This window comes from Oryzias latipes, chromosome 22 (genome assembly GCF_053564925.1).
Source record: "Oryzias latipes strain Hd-rR chromosome 22, Olatipes_Hd-rR_3.1".
Lineage (NCBI taxonomy): Eukaryota > Metazoa > Chordata > Actinopteri > Beloniformes > Adrianichthyidae > Oryzias > Oryzias latipes.
The window spans coordinates 6,081,538-6,099,814 of record NC_136258.1 but is presented as its reverse complement, the minus strand read 5'-3'; the positions used below and the strand labels follow the sequence as shown (position 1 = coordinate 6,099,814).

At 44.1% G+C, this 18,277-nt stretch overlaps 1 protein-coding gene across 4 annotated transcripts; it reads left to right on the top strand.

Annotated features, from left to right (window-relative positions):
• Positions 1–2,692: 2,692 nt before the first annotated feature.
• Positions 2,693–17,807, top strand: LOC101174063 (protein NEDD1). Of its 4 annotated transcripts, none has more exons than XR_002872667.2 (16): positions 2,693–2,837; positions 3,295–3,554; positions 5,274–5,419; positions 6,599–6,693; positions 7,078–7,194; positions 7,272–7,412; positions 9,215–9,444; positions 10,475–10,676; positions 10,766–10,889; positions 10,995–11,123; positions 15,512–15,601; positions 16,710–16,848; positions 16,924–17,113; positions 17,186–17,318; positions 17,396–17,462; positions 17,628–17,807. XR_002872667.2 is itself a non-coding variant. In XM_023951889.2 (16 exons), exons 2-16 carry the CDS (start codon positions 3,343–3,345, stop codon positions 17,730–17,732), a joined length of 2,133 nt encoding a protein of 710 aa, XP_023807657.2. In that variant the 5' UTR covers positions 2,693–2,837; positions 3,295–3,342; the 3' UTR covers positions 17,733–17,807. The 4 variants fall into 4 exon arrangements, 3 of the variants coding, with proteins under 3 accessions (XP_023807657.2, XP_023807656.2, XP_078796910.1); XM_023951889.2 differs by having other exon boundaries at positions 16,697–16,858; positions 16,934–17,113; XM_023951888.2 differs by having other exon boundaries at positions 2,694–2,837; positions 16,697–16,848.
• The last annotated feature ends 470 nt before the right edge of the window (positions 17,808–18,277 follow it).

The following is an 18,277-nucleotide window of genomic DNA, read 5'->3' as shown; positions in this document are numbered from 1 at the left end:
ACAGTGATCCTGAACGCTCCGCTGCACGTCGTCAGATTCCGATCACAGCAAACAGAAGTGATGTGGAGCAGCCTCTTTAGAGGGGGGGGGGGAGGGGGGGTCACGTAAAATGTCTTAACGATTAACGGAATCTGGCGCCAGCTGCCTCCGAACCGCATACCCCTGAAAACCCTGTAAAAAGATCACATTTATCAAGAGACCTGCGCGCTACATTTTCAATTTGTCATTGAAATGTGGACAGTTTCCCACCAAAATGAAAACTACCAAAGTAATTCCTTTATTTAAGACAGGGGATAAGCAAAGTTTTACAAGTTACCGTCCAATTTCTTTATTGCCTCAGCTTTCAAAAATATTAGATAAACTATATAATTCAAGATTACTTAACTTTATACATAAAAACAATTTGCTATTCAACAGTCAATATGACTTCCGACAAGGAAGATCTACATCCCTTGCCATAATCGAACTTGTGGAAGAGATTACTAATGTTGTTGTTTCTCTTTCGGCTTTTCCCATCAGGGGTCGCCACAGCGAACAAGTCACATGGTAAACTTGGCAATGTTTTACGCCGGATGCCCTTCCTGACACAACCCTCTCAAAGCAACCGGGCTTGGGACCGGCACAGAGGTAAAGAAGGGAACAGGGAGCAGCCCGGAGTCAAACCCTGGTTTCACAGACGGAAGGCGCCGCAAACCAGCACGAGCTAAACCGGCCCCCTGGAAGAGATTACTAACTGTATTGAAAAAAATAAATTCCCTTGGAATTTTTTTAGACCTGCAGAAAGCCTTTGATACGATTGACCATCATATTTCACTGAATAAATTGGTAAAGTATGGAATCAGAGGATTAACACAAAACTGGTTAAAGAGCTACCTGGAGGATAGACAGCAGTTTGTACAGATTGGTAATAAGAAATCTAAAAATAGGAATATCATCTGCGGTGTACCTCAAGGTTCAATTTTTGGACCAACTCTGTTTTTACTTTATATTAATGATATTTGCAAATGATCAAAAATGATGAAATTCATACTTTTTGCAGATGATACCAATGTTTTATGTTCAGGGCAGAACTTAAGAGAAACTTTTAAGTGAAATAACTCAGGAATTTTACAAGTTAAAATATTGGTTCAATAGGAACAAATTATCATTGAATCTAAAAAAGACTAAATTTATGCTGTTTAGGAGAGAGTAAGGACGTGCAATTGCAAATTATTATTAATGAAACACCAATTGAGAGAGTGCAAAAACATGTTTTTGGGTGTAGTTCTTGAGGATAAGCTTTGTTGGAAATCCCATCTACATTATTTGCGTTCACAAGTCAAGCTAAATGAGTTTGATGTTTAATCAATCCGCCTTATTTATTTTGTATCATTCCTTCTATATGGCATATTTGAATTACTGTGTAGAAGTGTGAGGAAATTGTTACAAAACAAATTTGCATCCTTTAGTTATACTCCGAAAGCGAGCCATCAGATTCGTTCACAAAGTTAAATATAATGGGCACACCAATCCACTTTTTGGTTTAGTTTTTTTTTTAATTGATAAAACACTTGAGGTTCACAATTTGTTACAGTTGTATAAGGAGTTCAATAACTTACAATTATAACAAGTATAGAAAAATGAAAACAACATGTACAAACAACAAATGTAAGATCAGATAAAAAATTTATTACAATGATACAGAAAAATACAAACTTAAATAAAAAGATTAAAATAAAAAAGGGGGTTACTTAGGCGGATGGATGTTTATGTGTGGAGGGTTGCAGACACTAAAAAGGTCATGGTTATGAGTTTGAGCCCCTGTCAGAGTTGATCATCAAAGCCTCACCTGCCAAAGTGGCTTTTTTCTAAATAGTTTGTTTATTTAGAGCCCTGCTTATAACACATCAGAAGCGTTCATCTTTAACTAATCTTTTTAATCGCCTCGTCATTTTTCTTTTAGCTTAGTGTTTACTCTAAGGAGGAGATTAAATAGCAGTTTCTGATAGCTAACTTCCCCCTTCGGCATATCTGCCCAAAGTGGAGGCGTCCCGCCTTGGTTTAAAAAGTGGAGCGAATGGTCTTGACGCATGGGGCAGTGACTTTCTTCTTCGCTGATTGTAACCAGGCAGAACTGTAAAGGCCCGTACACACCGGGACGAATATTCGCCAGGCGTTATTCGCCAGCGTTTTTCGCCACGTTTTTTGTGTTCACACCCAGGCGATTTTCGCTGACGATGAGTGGAGTGAACATGCAATTTCATTCCCTGACATTAGATGGCGCTTAATGTAAAACAGAAATACTCCTGTACACAAGGTGGCGCTGCGCAACTTTACGCTTCTTAAAGTCGCTTTTCACTCAGAAGAAGAGAGCAAGTATTTACACGCTTGTCAGAATCAAACAAAGAAAACATGAATATTTCAAGCACCAGTAGCTCCAACTGGTGCTTGGTTCGGGGATGTTTTAGAATGTCCGTCATTATTGCTTCGCGGCAGTGTAGACGCTACTTGGCGTCTATCTTCTTCGCTGGTATGTGTGCTCAGCAAGGCAGTTTTGTGTTTGAGCGCCCCCAAGTTGTGTTTTACTGTAACTTCAGAAGCTCCAGACACGTGAGCAAAAGCGCCGTTCTTATTGGTCGAGTAGATTTCGACGCGACGCGTCAAAAAAAAAAAACGAACCCGAGGCGTTTTTTTTTTTTGACGCTTTAACGCCTGGCGTTTTTTCGCGTCGGTGTGCACACTCTCATTGGGGCCCTTTGTTTAGTCACGAGGCGTTAAACGTCGGCGAAAATCGCCGGCGAAATTCGTCCCGGTGTGAACAGGCCTTAAGCAGGATTGTGGACGTCCGCCCCCAAGTGGTAAATGTTGGAACTCCTATTTTTCAAAGCCTTCTATTCTTTCATGCTTCATCTGTTGGTTTCTGGCTTTGTGTTTGTTCATTCTGGCTGTAATTACTAACTAATCGACATGCTATCATGTCTGATAGTATAATAAAATAAAATGAATAACAATTTGAATTAAAAATTGAATTTTGGTGACTTTTTTGCGCATGAGGCGGGGGTCAAATTTTCGCTCTTGAGTGCAGATTTTTTTTTTAACTACGAAAACAATACGACCCTTGTAGTCAGGAACACCCCCCCCCCCACACACACACACACACAGTCAGGAACTGCTGCCGGCCATAATATTGACATGTGACAAGTATGCAGAACCACGGAGAATATTCAAAGAAAAAATAGGAAAACTGAAGATTAGTTTGAATAGACACAGTGTGCTAAGTAACCAAAGATTGTGGATTTTGATTTTGTTTCTCAGGACAACGAAGTTGTGGAAAATCTTGGTGGTACTTTCGGTGTAAGTACCATGACTATTCGTAGGGAAAATCCTGATCCACACTCCAGACTGTGTGGTGGCTGTAACGCACCAGAAGCTGTTTCCCAAACGCAAATGAACCACAGAAGAAGAAGAAGTGGAAGGAGGAAACTGTTTTGTCCCTCCTGGCTCTCCGTAGAGTGGAGTCGGTTTACTGGCTGGGGAAAAAAGTACATTTTCATCTCTCGCCTCCCTCTTTTTGGGTTCGTATGAAACATCTAATATTAAAGTTACGAAGGTTTTCCACAACTTTCGGTCTGTTTCCGTACTTTTCTGACTGTTTTACGGCTGTCTTTCAACTTTTAGCCTCGCTGACTTTCCTTCCTTTTGGCAATTTGGTACTAGCGGTAACTAACTAACAGCTGCAGCTACTGACTAGTTTAGATACAAACAACTTTAAACCTTTAAGAATTTATAACTATTATAAATTAATGTTTGGTCAGCAGGTGCTTGATATTTTCGTTGTTTTTTAAAAAAATATAAAATATAACTTTAGGGTTAGGTCAGTCTGTCAACATATTATTACTCAGCAAATCACTCGACAGAACTCAGAGCAACTCAAACAATCCACAAATCAATAATTTTGTCATACATACACACACACACACACACACACACACACACACACACACACACACACACACACACACACACACACACATATATATATATATATATATATATATATATATGTGTGTATGTATATATATATATATATATATATATATGTGTGTATGTATATATATATATATATGTGTATGTATGTATAGTTTACATGAAGGTTTATGATGGCATGAATCAGAGTGGAGGCTGAGATTCAGGCCGTCTCCACCATCAGTGTGTGACCTCACCAATGCACTTTTGGAAGAATTGTCCAAAATTCCTATAAACCTACCCCTCAACTTAGTGGACTTGCCCCCTTCTCCTTGGTCTTCCTTTTTTCTTGGTAGCTCCAAATTTAGCATCCCTTTACCAACATCCTCCTCTCCACATGTTCAAACCGTCTCCAACTGCTTTTATCTCTAAAAAGTTCCTCTGATGGATGAATCCCTGATCCTGATCCATCCTGGTTCCTCCCAAAGGGAACATCTTCATCTTTGCTACGTCCAGCTCTGCCTCCGGTCTGTTTCTCAGTCTCTGACGTGTCTTCCCTCTTGAATCTTCTCCACTTCTGCGTTTATTCTTGCAGACTCTCTTTTGTCTCATCTCAGTTCTCTACCAGCTTTCACGGACGTTCTGCAGAACTGCAGTGTGCTTTTATTAAGATCTGAAAGAACTTTTTGATAACAAAGTAAAGAGTTTATGGCATGAAAATAGAAACACTTAGTGATGCTTGTAAATGTATTTCATTATATAATAGCTATTAAAATAATAATGGCGTGATGTCAATGGCAACACTTTGGCTGTTTGGATTCAGGAAACACAAAATTCATTTCAGAAAGTAGTTTTATGGAAAAGTGTTGAAGAACAATGTTTAAGGATGTTTAGAAATGATCATTTCTTTAGAGGAGATTCACAAGAATATGAAAAGTGTGATAAAGATGGATTTGATCTAATCTGCATACATGGTGACTCTTCTTCACTGGAACAGAATGAGAACAGCTGCTTCCTTCATTTAGAGTCTTCTCTGAAGTTTTCTTCACTTCGCGACATTTTCTCTTTCCAGTCATAGAATCTGATTTTATTGTCAGATTTAAATGATGTTCGTCTTTTGTGGCTCTACATTTGTCAAATGCTTACCCTAACTCATTTTTTTTGTCCTTACATCTGAAAATCCTTTTCAGCTTTCAGTTAGTCTACTTTGAAACTTTTTTTTTTTTTATCTTAGTCTTTTTTAATTTGTTGTTTATTTATAGTAAGTCATGTAATAAATTCTGTACATATTTGTTGTTCCTGCTGAGGCGCGTTTGTTTTGTCTCCAGCCCGGCCATCATGGAGGAGGTGACTCGCCTGGTGTCCACCGGAGACTGTGTGAAGCTCTGGGATGCGGTTACCATGGCGCCGCTGGAGCAGTTCAATCCCCACATCAGCAGCAGCCCCGTGGCTCAGGCCTGCTGGAGCTCCAACAGTATCCTGATGTGCGATGGGGACGCAGATGCACCATTCCTGTCTACATCAGGAAGACGGCCTGAAACCGTTTTTAGAATTTGACCGTCACGGCAAACAAAAACATTTTTGACATTAGAAAATGAACTAATGTCTGCCGTGTTTGTAGGTACACAGACCCTCAGTTATCGACTGTTGCGTTTATAAAAAAAAACAAACCTGTGATAGCTGAAATCTACAAAGTAGTCATATTAATCTAGATGTTTTAAGGGTGTAAAATCCCAAACTACACACTTTATACACTTTAACAGACTTTAAAGTCCCACTCTGATCATTTTTTTAATCTGTATTTAAAGCGTTCCAAGTAGTCTGTTATTTACAAGTTCGCCATTTTTTGGCAAAATCCCAAAACATTTCTTGTTTTCTAGGACATAATTTCTGCAGAGCGGCAGAAATTCACCTCCAATTTGTGGTGTGGAGTAACCTGCCCCCCCTCCCATCATCTCTTTGTCTGCACGCTCTCCTGCTAGTTCACAGCCCCTAACACCACCAAGCTAACATTAGCGGTGCAACAAAAATGGCGAGCAGTATATCCAGCCGTAGATTCCAGCTCAGACGAAGAAAACAAAGACGTTGATGGATCCATTTGTCTGACTGTGGATGCATCAGGATGGAGCAGAGCAGGGAGCTTGGAGCTCGGCGCTGTAGGTCCTATGTCACACCTACAAGCTTTTTTTTTTCCTGATTTACTACAATTAGAATAAAATACTTTCAATTGTAATTTTATGACTGTCCTCCATCATCAGAAAAAGGCCACATGAAACACATGTGAGTGGGTCTTTAACTTTTTTTTACACTTTTCTCTCTGGTTTGAACTCAAAGTTTACACCTTCACAGAAAAATGAGTCCAATATTGTAGAATGAAAACAAAGTTGTGCTTGAAATCAAAGATTTATGTAAATTAGATCAATTAAACTGGTTCTGTTCAGGAGAGGCGGCACAGTGGAAATCTACAGCCAATCAGGACACAGAAAAGATCCAATTTAAAAAACAAAACACAAAAGAATCAAAACCACCAAAGTATATAACAAAGGATTTCCTGCTAGATGTCCTGCTAGTTTGTTTTTCTTGTAGCAGACTCAAACGTTTCTGGTACGGATGATGTAAATGTAGAGTTTGCCTCCTGAAGCCGTTCTGTCAGACCAGTACCTGGTGAGCGCCAGCAGCAGCGGAGACAAGCTGGTGGTGTCCAGCCTGAAGCAGGCCCCCGTTCCGGTGGTGGAGCTGGCGGAGGGGGTGAGTTCCCTGCTGCTCCCGCATCACGCTGCTTCCATACAGACATTTCACGTTTCCCTCTGAAGGTGCCTGTAGTCCGATTCCTATTGCTGCTTCCCGTCAGCGGCGTTTTTCCTCAAAGTTTTCTCAATGTCGACACAAATCCCTCCAAAAAGAATTTGTGACTGCCTTCATTATTATTTTAGCATGTTAGGGGCTTGGATCACCTGCAAATGTTTGGATATTTTTAGTATTTCTCTGTTTAGTGTCTGAGGTTCAGCCGTGGGCCTAAACTTAGGGGGAAAAACAGCTTCTGCATTAGAAATGGGAAAAAGCTGAGTGTCTGTGGTTTCCTCCTGAACTTCATTCAGATCTTTCTTTGTCCGCCCTTCTCCCGTTGCTCAGAAAAAGCAGACTCGCGTGGCTCTGAGTTCATCCTTCCAGTTCCTGGTCAGTGGAGGTCTGGATCACTGCGTCCACATCTGGGACCTGAAGACGTCGCGACTCCACCGTTCCCTCAAAGTAAGACCCTGCTGTCCCGCTCGCTCCGCTCCAAAGTCCCGCCAGGAGCGAGGCTGACGCTGGGCTGTGTGTGTCAGGACCACAAGGAGGAGGTGACCTGTGTGACTTTCAATGCCAGCGACAGCCGCATCATCTCAGGCTCCACCAGCGGTGAGCTGGTTATCCACAGTCTGACCACCAACCTGTCCAGCCAAGCATTCGGCCACGGCAGCGAGCACGTGAGTCCCCCGCCGACCCGGATAGGAATCCAAACCCATCTCCTCATTTCTTGATATTTCCAAATTATTAATATGATTGTCTAAAAAGAATAGTTTATTTTAGGAATGAATAGAAGTTTGTATTTTTGTTGTGTGTTATTGAAGGGGGTCAGTAGCCGCGTTTACATGGGCAAAAGTAATCAGAATGAACGCCTGATCGGAAAGAAAATGCGTCATGTAAACGCGCCGTTCGGAATACTCTGCCCCGGTCAGACTCATTCGGATCAGAATTTCTTTCCGATCGAGATAGGTGGGTTATACCGATCGTTTATCCGATCGTGGAGCATGTAAACGGTCATTCCGATCGTGTGTCACTGCTGCTCTGGTTTACGTCACGCATAGACGGTGTTTCGCTGAGAGAAAGCTCTGCGGACACCCCGTGAAAAGCGCCGCTCCGCTCTCGCCCCGCTGGCTCTCCCCTCTCTTACACCCCTCACGGGGGAGATTCGGAGGAGGAGCGCTCACTCGGTCCACTGGCACCCGAGTGAGCAGAGCAGCTGGATTAATAATTTTGTGTCGGGGGGGGGGGGGCTTTTTTACGTGTGCGTTTTGTTGTTTTGTTATGTGTGGGAGAATTCAGACTGCAAGCAGTCCCGCCGCTCTGGGTTAGCGGCTGCAGGACTCAGGAGGAACCGTGTTTGAACAGAGCTCGGGCCGCTAGCTCACAGAGTGGCTTTGGGGCGGTCTGTGTGAACTTTCAGAGCAGAAATAAAAGTCGCTCAGTCCTTAGAAAGCTGCAGATTGCTGCGTTTCTCGCACGGTCCTGGATTTTGTGTCCATCCATCAGGCTAATGATGTTAGCCCGTGTTAGTCTGTCCTAAGCTTTCGTCCAGCTTAATTCTTCCACAAAAAAAGCACTGACCACACAGATTAAATATAACGATGAGCGAACAGGCAATTCATAATATTCATGACATTAATAAAAGCACGTTTGGAAGATCGTCTCGTATGTTACCGAGCTGCTGCATAAATGTCTGTGGAAGCGGTTTGTTTACAACGGGACCTATATCCGCATCCGGGTGATTTTTACACTACTGCGCATGCCCAAATGATTCATTCCGAACGAGAGTATGAGCCATGGGAACGTTTGTTCTAATCGGAAAGAAGTTTTCTGATCCCATGTGCACTGGTGAATTTTAACCCGACCATTGATCCGATCAAGATATTCTGCCCATGTAACCGCGGCTACTGAAAGAAGAGAAAACGGGTTGAAAGATTCTGCTCTGTATAGGAAATTAAAAACAATTTCTTACTCATTTTAATGTTTTTTTCTAACTGACGAGTTTTCCTAATTTTTGCTGGGATTTTGGAGCTTGAGGTCAGCGTTGCAGTTGAAGATGGCATTTTATTTCTGAGTTTTTATTAGTGACGTAGAAAATACACTGGGCTGACCACAGGCTTCCTGCTCTGCTCCATTCTGATGCGCCCACCTGCAGACAAATGAACGTACGGCTGGATAGCTCCACCTTCGCTCGCCATTTTTGCTGTACCGCTAATGTTAGGTTGGGGCTGTAAGCTAGCAGGAAAGCTGTGCTCAGCCCCGCCCACAACTTAGATGTGAATTTCTAATGAACTCTTGCCGCTCCACAGAAACTATGTCCCAGAAAATTACCTTGTTTTTATTGCCTAAAATCAACATCATCTAAATAAAAAGGCCACTGAGAACGCTTTTACAACAGATCAAAAGATGATCAGAGTGGGTCTTTAAGATGGTTTAGGCTCCGCCTCCAGGTCTGATCTCTGCCCCTCCGCCTCTTCCTCAGCCCATCCACGACCTCAGGCTGTCCACAGTGAAGCGCTCCCTGCTGGGGACCGTCTCAGACAGCGGCGCCGTGGTTCTGTGGGACTCGAACACCCAGAAGGAGCTCCATGCCTTTTATGGGGCCCACAAAGCTCCAGCCTCCGGCGTGGCCTTCTCCCCCACCAATGACCTGCTGGTGGTCAGCGTGGGTCTGGACAAGAAGATCGTCTGCTATGACACGGCCAGCAGGATGTGAGCATTCTGAGTCCAACCACAACTATTTTACATGTCTTTATTTTTCAGGTCATTTCAGTTTATAGATTTGAGCTCCAGTATAATTTTCTTAAAACTTCAATCAAGTTCTTCAAAAATGAAGAAGCTGAAGAGTTCAGAAAATTGCTAAATCTGCATCTCAGTTCTTTAGATGTGTGTCGTGGGTTTTCCATTTTTAGTTTCCAAGCAGCCTAACCCTAAAAATCCTTAAAATGTCTGTCTGAACGGACTGGAGTGGGAGCGAGTGTCTAAACCCTGGACCGCAGCAGAGTGCTGAGTCAGCGATTACGACCGGGACTTTCTGTAGAAAACACGAGCTATGCAACAGAACCCAGATGTTCTTCAGAATCCAAACCTTTACTATCGTTCTCTTATGTCTTCTCTTTCTGATTGTGTAATTTTGAAATCTTTCGTTTTTTCCCAGCATCTTTAATTCACAATTTTATCAATATTTATTGTTATCAGTCCAAAATGAGCCAATCTGACCATTTCTATCTCGTTTAGATAACGCTTATTCTTAAGCATGATGTATCATGATCATATGTATGGTAATATTTTACCTTTGGCAAACTCAAGACCACTTTTTTTTATGAAGTATGAGTTATTTTTGCATATTTTCTTTCCACAACTGGTGCTCAGAGAGCAGGTTTTTAGAGGAATATTGAGAAATGCGTTGATGGATCAAAATTCCGCTTTGGGAATGTTTTTGTAAACATAAAACATTTAAAAGCTCAAAAAGTTAAATTTTCCAGATATGGACCCTTTAAACTGTTTGTATAAAGTTTTTACCTGAAATTGTCCTTCATTCATCATCTAAACACGTTTTTGTCCCTCTTGGGGTCACGAGGCTGCCGGAGACATTCCATGTCACTCTGAAATTGTGATTCATTAAAAAAATGTAACTTTTTTGAATAACTTTTGAGAAGTTTAATGTTTTTTTTTATCCAGAGACAATAAATCAGTTCATTGTTTTCCACTAAAATAACTGAAAGTTTCCTTGGGCCCTCAGAGTCCTGCGCTCCATCCGCGTAGAGAGTCCTTTGACCTCCGTGGAGTTCACTCCGGACGGCACCGGTCTGGTGGTCGGCTCCACGCAGGGGAAGATCTATCAGTACGACCTGAGGAGCTCCAGCGCCCCCGTGAGGATCACTGTGGCTCACAGAACGTCAGTCACCTGCCTACGCTTTCAGAGCAGCTCCGGCAGAAGCAAGGTACCCGCCGACGGAGTGGGCCGGTGAGCTGCTTCCAAATTGTGGAACCAAAGCATTTTCAGGTCCTTGTTTACCCTTTCTGACCTCAGTCCAGTAAACTGGGATCAACCAAGATCTCCTCAAAGAGAGCCAGCTCCTCAGTGTCCAGCAGCAGCCAGCCAGATGCTGACCCCAGCAGAGGCCCCGCCCCCCTCAGACAGGCTACCAGCACAGGTGGGTAAAGTAAGGACGATTCAGTCAGCTGCATGCATTTTGTTTTTGGAACAGAAAAATTTGTTTTTATTGTCGTTGAGACGTTTCTAAGTGTTTTGTGTTCAGGGGAGGCTGCAGGTATGGAGGCGCCGTGTCCAGAAGCAGGTCAGAAAAGTGTGGAGCCTCCTGCTGGTGCAGAGAAGTTCAGCGGCGTTGGAAGGAACAGTCTGGACATGTTCTCTCCTCTCCGTGAAGGTTGGTCTTTGACGATCAGTCTAACTCGGGGGGGTCTCAAGTCTCTTTCCTCCTTGTGCTGCGGCTCTCTGTGGTTTTGTAAAAAAAAAACTATTATGTTCCAAGATTGTCGTGGTGCCTTTAACACTGTCGGGATGTGCGACGGGAAAAGAGAGCAGCGTGAGCACGCGGAGGGGGCGTGTCTATGGCTGTGAACGCCGACCAGAGGCTGTTATGGGATGAAAAGTTCTTTTAAAAAGACAGGACGTGCTGAATGAGAAGTGACTGAAAGCCTCATCATGCAGAACCTCTCGGGTCGTCTGTCCACCAGCTGTTAAAAAAATTTTTTTTTTTAAAACAAAACAAAACCCTAACAGGCTGAGTATTAAAAATCAAAAGGTAGACTTTTCTAAGTAAAGTTCTGTGTGACCATCGACCTGCATCACCGCCACGACTCCCGCCGGCGTGTGATCCCAACAATGTTCTGACCCAGGCAGGACAAGGATGGAAGTTCCTGAAGAAAACAGTAGGTTTAGCGGCACCTGCAGATATGTTTGCTTTCAGCGACTTTACCAGAATGATTCATATGAAACGAGGAATTAGCAAACAACAAAGTCTCAAATGTGGTGAGACATCCCATAATAAACATGAAGCTTTTCCCAAAAGCATCCTGATCCAGATGAGAAAATAGTTGTTTGTTGACAAAATCTATTGGAGAAGCGGATTATCTGCTGGTTAATGACCACATATCTGCTAGTTTTGAGGCCTCTGGGGAAATAGTTCTCATCAGAACCCGTTAAAAGACAGAGGATACAATAAAAGAACATCTCTTGAAGATCTTTAAAAACGAGTGAAATGATGCCGTTCACTGGAAACACCGGCTTTTCCAAAGGCTTTTCCAAAGGCTTTTCCCGGTATTTTAATATCTGTGGGAAACGGATCCAATTGGCTCTTTGGGGGGTAAAGGTTGCCACAGAAAAGATTTTGCTTTAACCAATTTCGATACAACAATCTTCTTGTTTTGATTCCTTTGTTTTTACCAAAAAGTTGACAACTTTTTTATGATTTTACTCTTTCTAAAACAAAAAAGAAGCTCTCATTTCATTGCCGCCCGTCTCTCGTGTTTCTTCTTCTTCTTTCTCTTTCGGCTTTTCCCATCAGGGGTCGCCACAGCGAATCATCCTTTTCCACCTCACTCTATCATGAACATCTTCTACCCTAACATTAGCCAACTTCATGTCCTCTGTTAAGACATCCATATATCTCCTCTTTGGCCGTCCTCTTGCCCTCCTGCCAGGCAGCTCCATCTCCAACATCCTTCTACCAATATATCCACTATCCCTCCTCTGAACATGTCCAAACCATCTCAGTCTGGCTTCTCTGACTTTGTCGCTAACACAGGCAACATGAGCCGTCCCTCTGATGTACTCGTTCCTTATCCTGTCTAACCTGGTCACTCCCAAGGAGAACCTCAACATCTTCATCTCCGCTACCTCCATCTCAGCCTCTTGTCTCTGTCTCACTGCTACCGTCTCTAACCCATAGAGCAGAGCTGGTCTCACCACTGTCTTGTACACCTTTCCTTTGAGTCTTGCTGACACTCTTCTGTCACACAACACTCCTGACACTTTCCTCCAACCGCTCCAACCTGCCTGCACTCGCCTCTTCACCTCTTTTCCACACTCCCCATCACACTGAGCTGTTGACCCCAAGTACTTAAACTCCTGCACCTTCTTCACCTCAGCCCCCTGTAACCTAACGCTTCTACCTTGATCCCTCTCGTTCAGACACATGTATTCTGTCTTACTACGACTGACCTTCATGCCTCTTCTTTCCAGAGCAAACCTCCACCTCTCTAGCTGTTCCTCCACCTGCTCTCTACTCTCACTGCAAATTACAATGTCATCCGCAAACATCATTGTCCAGGGAGATTCCTGTCTTACCTCGTCTGTCAGCCTGTCCATCAGCATAGCAAACAAAAAAGGACTCAAAGCTGATCCTTGGTGTAGTCCCACCTCCACCTTGAACTCCTCTGTCTGACCTACAGCACATCTCACCACCGTCATACTTCTCTCATACATGTCCTGAACTACTCTGACATACTTCTCTGCCACTCCAGACGACCTCATACAGCACCACAGCTCCTCCCTCGGCACCCTGTCATACGCCTTCTCTAAATCTACGAACACACAATGCAGCTCCTTCTGACCTTCTCTGTACTTTTCCATCAACATTCTCAAAGCAAAAATGGCATCAGTGGTGCTCTTACGGGGCATGAAACCATACTGCTGCTCACAAATCTCCACCTTCTTCCTAAGCCTGACTTCCACTACTCTTTCCCACAGCTTCATTGTGTGGCTCATCAACTTTATTCCTCTATAGTTGCTGCAGTTCTGCGTGTCACCCTTGTTCTTAAAGATCGGAACCAGAACGCTTCTCCTCCATTCCTCAGGCATCTTCTCACTCTCTAAAATCCTATTGAACAACCTCGTTAGAAATTCCACTGCTGTCTCTCCTAAGCACTTCCATACCTCCACAGGAACGTCATCAGGACCGACGGCCTTTCCGCTCTTCATCCTTTTCAGAGCCTTCCTAACCTCATCCTTTCCAATCTCTGCTACTTCCTGCTCCACAACAACCACTTCTTCCTCCCTTCTTTCCCTGTCATTTTCCACGTTCAGCAGCTCCTCAAAATACTCCTTCCATCTTTTCTGTACACTCTCCTGGGTTGTTAGCACCTTTCCATCTCTGTCCTTAATCACCCTTATCTGTTGCACGTCCTTCCCATCTCTGTCTCTCTGTCTGGCTAGCCTGTACAAGTCCTTTTCTCCTTCCTTTGTGTCTAACCTGTCATATAGCTCATCGTAAGCTTTCTGTTTGGCCTTTGCCACCTCTCTTTTCACTCTACGCTGCGCTTCCTTGTACTCCTGTCTACCTTCCTCAGTCCTTTCTACATCCCACTTCCTTTTAGCCAACCTCTTCCTCTGGACGCATTCCTGTACTTCCTCATTCCACCACCAAGTCTCTTTACCGTCTTTCCTCTTTCCAGATGACACACCTAGCACCTTCCTACCTGTTTCCCTGATAATTTCTGCTGTAGTTTCCCAGTCATCTGGGAGCTCATCCTGACTACCCAGGACCTGTCTCAACTTCTGCCTAAATTCCTCACAAGTTTCTTCATTCTGTAGCTTCCACCACTTGGTCTTCTTTTCTGTTTTCCCTCTCTTCTTCTTCCTGACCTCCAGAGTCATCTTACACACCACCATGCGGTGCTGTCTGGCTACACTCTCTCCTACCACCACTTTGCAGTCACTAACCTCTCTCAAATGGCCTCGTCTACATAGGATGTAGTCCACCTGAGTACTCCTACCTCCACTTCTGTATGTCACTCTATGTTCCTCTCTCTTCTGGAAGTAAGTGTTGACTACAGCCATTTCCATCCTCTTCGCAAAGTCCACCACCATCTGTCCCTCCAGATTCCTTTCCTTCACACCAAACCTGCCCATCACCTCCTCATCACCTCTATTGCCCTCACCAACATGCCCATTAAAGTCTGCTCCAATAACAACTCTCTCTCCTCTGGGGATACTCTCTATGACCTCATCCAACTCACTCCAGAATCTCTCCTTCACTTCTAACTCACAGCCAACCTGTGGCGCATACCCACTGACTACATTCACCAACACCCCTTCAATTTCTAACTTTAGGCTCATCAACCTGTCTGAGACTCTTTTCACCTCTAGCACGCTGTTTACAAACTCCCCCTTCAGAATCACACCTACCCCGTTTCTCTTCCTATCAACACCATGATAGAACAGTTTGTATCCTCCTCCAATACTACGTGCCTTGCTGCCCTTCCACCTTGTCTCCTGCACACACAGTACATCTACCTTCCTTCTCTCCATCATGTCTGCCAGCTCTCTGCCTTTCCCTGTCATTGTGCCAACGTTAAGAGTCCCTATTCTCAAACCTATGTTCCTGCCTTTTCCCTTCTCTCTCTGGCCACGGACCCTTCTGCCTCCCCTCTTTCTTCGACCAACAGTAGTCAAATTTCCACCGACACCCTGTAGGTTAACAGCATCGGTGGCGGTCGTTGTTAACCCGGGCCTCGACCGATCCGGTATGTCTAAAGTGTTGTGGATGATTCGCATGGTTATTTTGGCAATTTTTTACGCCGGATGCCCTTCCTGACGCAACCCTCTCTATTTATCCGGGCTTGGGACCGGCACAGAGGCAACTGGCTTGCAACCCCTGTGGCCCGTCTCTCGTGTTTCATTATAGCTTTTTCTTTCTCCATCCTCCTCGCTCTGCTGATGGTATCTTCCATCTCTGGAGAGGCTCGGTTTGGACGAGGCCAAGGTGGACGGTTGCTATAATTTGGAAATAACTGCTATTCTGTTTTTCCACAGTTGCGAGTTTGGAGAAGCTGCCCGGAGAAGGGGGGGGTCCGCAGCTTACCGGCCGCGGTAGTCTGGACGTTTTTTCTCCAGTCAGAGAAGGTTTGTGGAAAATATAAACAGATGAAGTATACTTTAACGTTTTATTGACCTCTAATAAACCAGGAAATGGATTATCTTTAAGTGCTGAATAATCCACACGGAACGCTTTTATTTGAAAGGAAATAGAAGATATCTTAGATCCTTAACCCTTGTGCTATCCTAGGCACTTTACCATTGGGAGTTGGGTCATCTAGACCCACTAGACAGTGCTCTGAAGCTTTTTTCTTCAATGATTTGTGATCTTCACTGGTGTCCATGGATTACATGAAATCTTTCCACCTTCATCCACCTTTGTCATGGTAGGGAGAACATGTCAATGCTCATCTTGACCCCATCTAAGAGGGTTAAAGGGTTAAAGTCTCACTCCAATCATCTGTTGATCTATTGTCAAAGCGTTCCCAGCGGTCGTTTAGTTATGGTTGTGGCTTTTAGCCAAATCAAGAAACCTGCATCGTTTTCTAGGAAATAGTTTCTGCAGAGCGGCAGGAGTTCTTTAGAAATTCACCTCTGAGTTGTGGGTGGGACTGTTGGCAGGAAGTAAGCTTGCACTCATTTCCCATCATCCCTTTGTTTACATGCTCTCCCCTGGCCTACAGCCCCACCCACGGCCAACCTAACATTGGCGGGGCAGCAAAAATGGCCAGCAATATTGGTGCTATCCAGCTGTACAGTTTAGATCCAGATTCCTGCTCAGACGAGGAAAACAAAGACGTTCATCTGGTCGTCTACTAATGGAAGCATCAGATGGGGGCGGAGCTTGTGGCCTCCCATTTCACAAACAACTACGAGTTTCTTTTCTTCGTCTGATCTTGATTCATCACGATTTGGATATTAAAAAACTCAGAAAGGCAGTTTAAGATGAATTTTCTTAAGAAATGTCATTGATCATAAGAACATGCCATAAGAACATTTTGCAAACACCATTGTCATTGGAGTGGGTCTTTAACAGAATTAGAAAGACTGGACATTTTATCAAAAGGTTGTCTGTTGTCATGTTGATATAAAGGATCAGCAGAGGTAGAGTACATTTCTGTTTGAGGTGAACTTGCCTCTCAGATTCGGTCCTGTTGTCATGGTGATGGTTGTCTGTCTCAGACCCTCTTTCAAGCTCGCAGCGCAGAACTCCACTGGGAACCCAGACACCCTCCGGGGGGCGCTATTACAGCCCTCTGTCAGTCTTCCAGTCACCGCTGCCAATCAAAGAGGAGGAGCCAATCAGCTCCGCGGGTGCAGAAGCTCCCAGGAAGGTGAGCTCAGGTAATGAAGAGCTGCCCGCTTCCTGATTTTTTTTTTTTCTCAGTTTGATCCCTTTTGTTTGACAGGCTGATGCAGGCAGCAGCCCCAGCCTGGAGGCAGAGGGGGCTGGGACACTCGCCACATCCCAGCAGACCAACCACAGTCAGCCGGCGGCACCCTTCTTTACTCCAGAGGCCGGTCTTCAGAGAGCCAACGGCATTCAAACGCAGCTCAGCAGCGACTCGCCTGTCTACAGAAGCCCCCCCTCTGCAGCAGGTGCAGCTTTGTCTCACAGCTGGAGCTGGCAGAAAAAAAAGGCTGCAGGCTGATGTTTCTCTGTGGTTGAAGGTTCAGGTCCAGTTCCGACCTCGCTTTCCCAGAGCATCGCTGAGGTGGTTGGACAGGGGGGGGCCGCTCCCCTGTCCTCACTGCAGATCCAACTCATCCAGAACATGATCCATGAAACCGTGGAAGAGTGCAGGTTTGTCTGACCTTTTCTGACACGGACAATATTCAACTGTGATCACATGACCTGTTCTGTTTTTATGGTTTTCTCAGAGACGCCTGTCACAAGGACATCATCAACCTGCAGATAGAAATGATCCGGCAGTTCTACATCCTGCTGGTAAGAGACTGAAGATGTCAGCATAACTATCTTGGATTACATTAAGCAGACATGTTCACCCAAAGCAACTATGTGGTTTAGCTGCCTTGCTCGAGGACACAGTGACGGTACAAAGACATGTCATCGCCTTTGTTTTGGGCTGCAATCCTGCTGTTTGTGTTCCAGGTGGAGATCCAGGGGCTCATGGAGAAATACTCGGTCAACGAGTCTCTGGTACAAGAGATTGAGAGGCTGCAAGAGGAGAACCGTCGGCTTAGAACCAACTACTGAAGGCCTGCAGACTGTTCTTGTTCGGAGTGTGTTCAATTTAGAATAAATGTAAAAAATAAAACATTTTCATTCTCATTTTGTGTGGCTGTGGCTGTCGATCTCATCAGGCTTCAGCTATTCTTTGGGAAGTCGTGTTCTTCAAAACTGCTCGATGCCCCCTTTTTTTATTCCTGCCAAATCTGATGGCAAATTTTAATTCTGAGAAAACTGGACACTACATTAAAGAAAAAGTGTTTTTTAACTTCATCTATACATGGAGCCAAAGGAAAGCAGTTGAAAAAATGTACACGAACAAACTGCAACAATAGTATGAGTAGTTCTATTTTTTTTAAATTCTTTTTCATGGTTTTGCTTCGAAAACTACATGGAAAGTTGCATTTTGTAGGTCTATGAATTAAAACTGTCAACATAAAAAATGGACAAATTTCAGGACGTCTCTCCAACTACGCAAGAGAGCAGTGTTGTCAGATTGAGCGGTTTTGGTTCTAAATTTGCGGGTAAAAATGGCTTTGGGCGGGTTTGCATATTTTGGGCGGTTTTAGGGT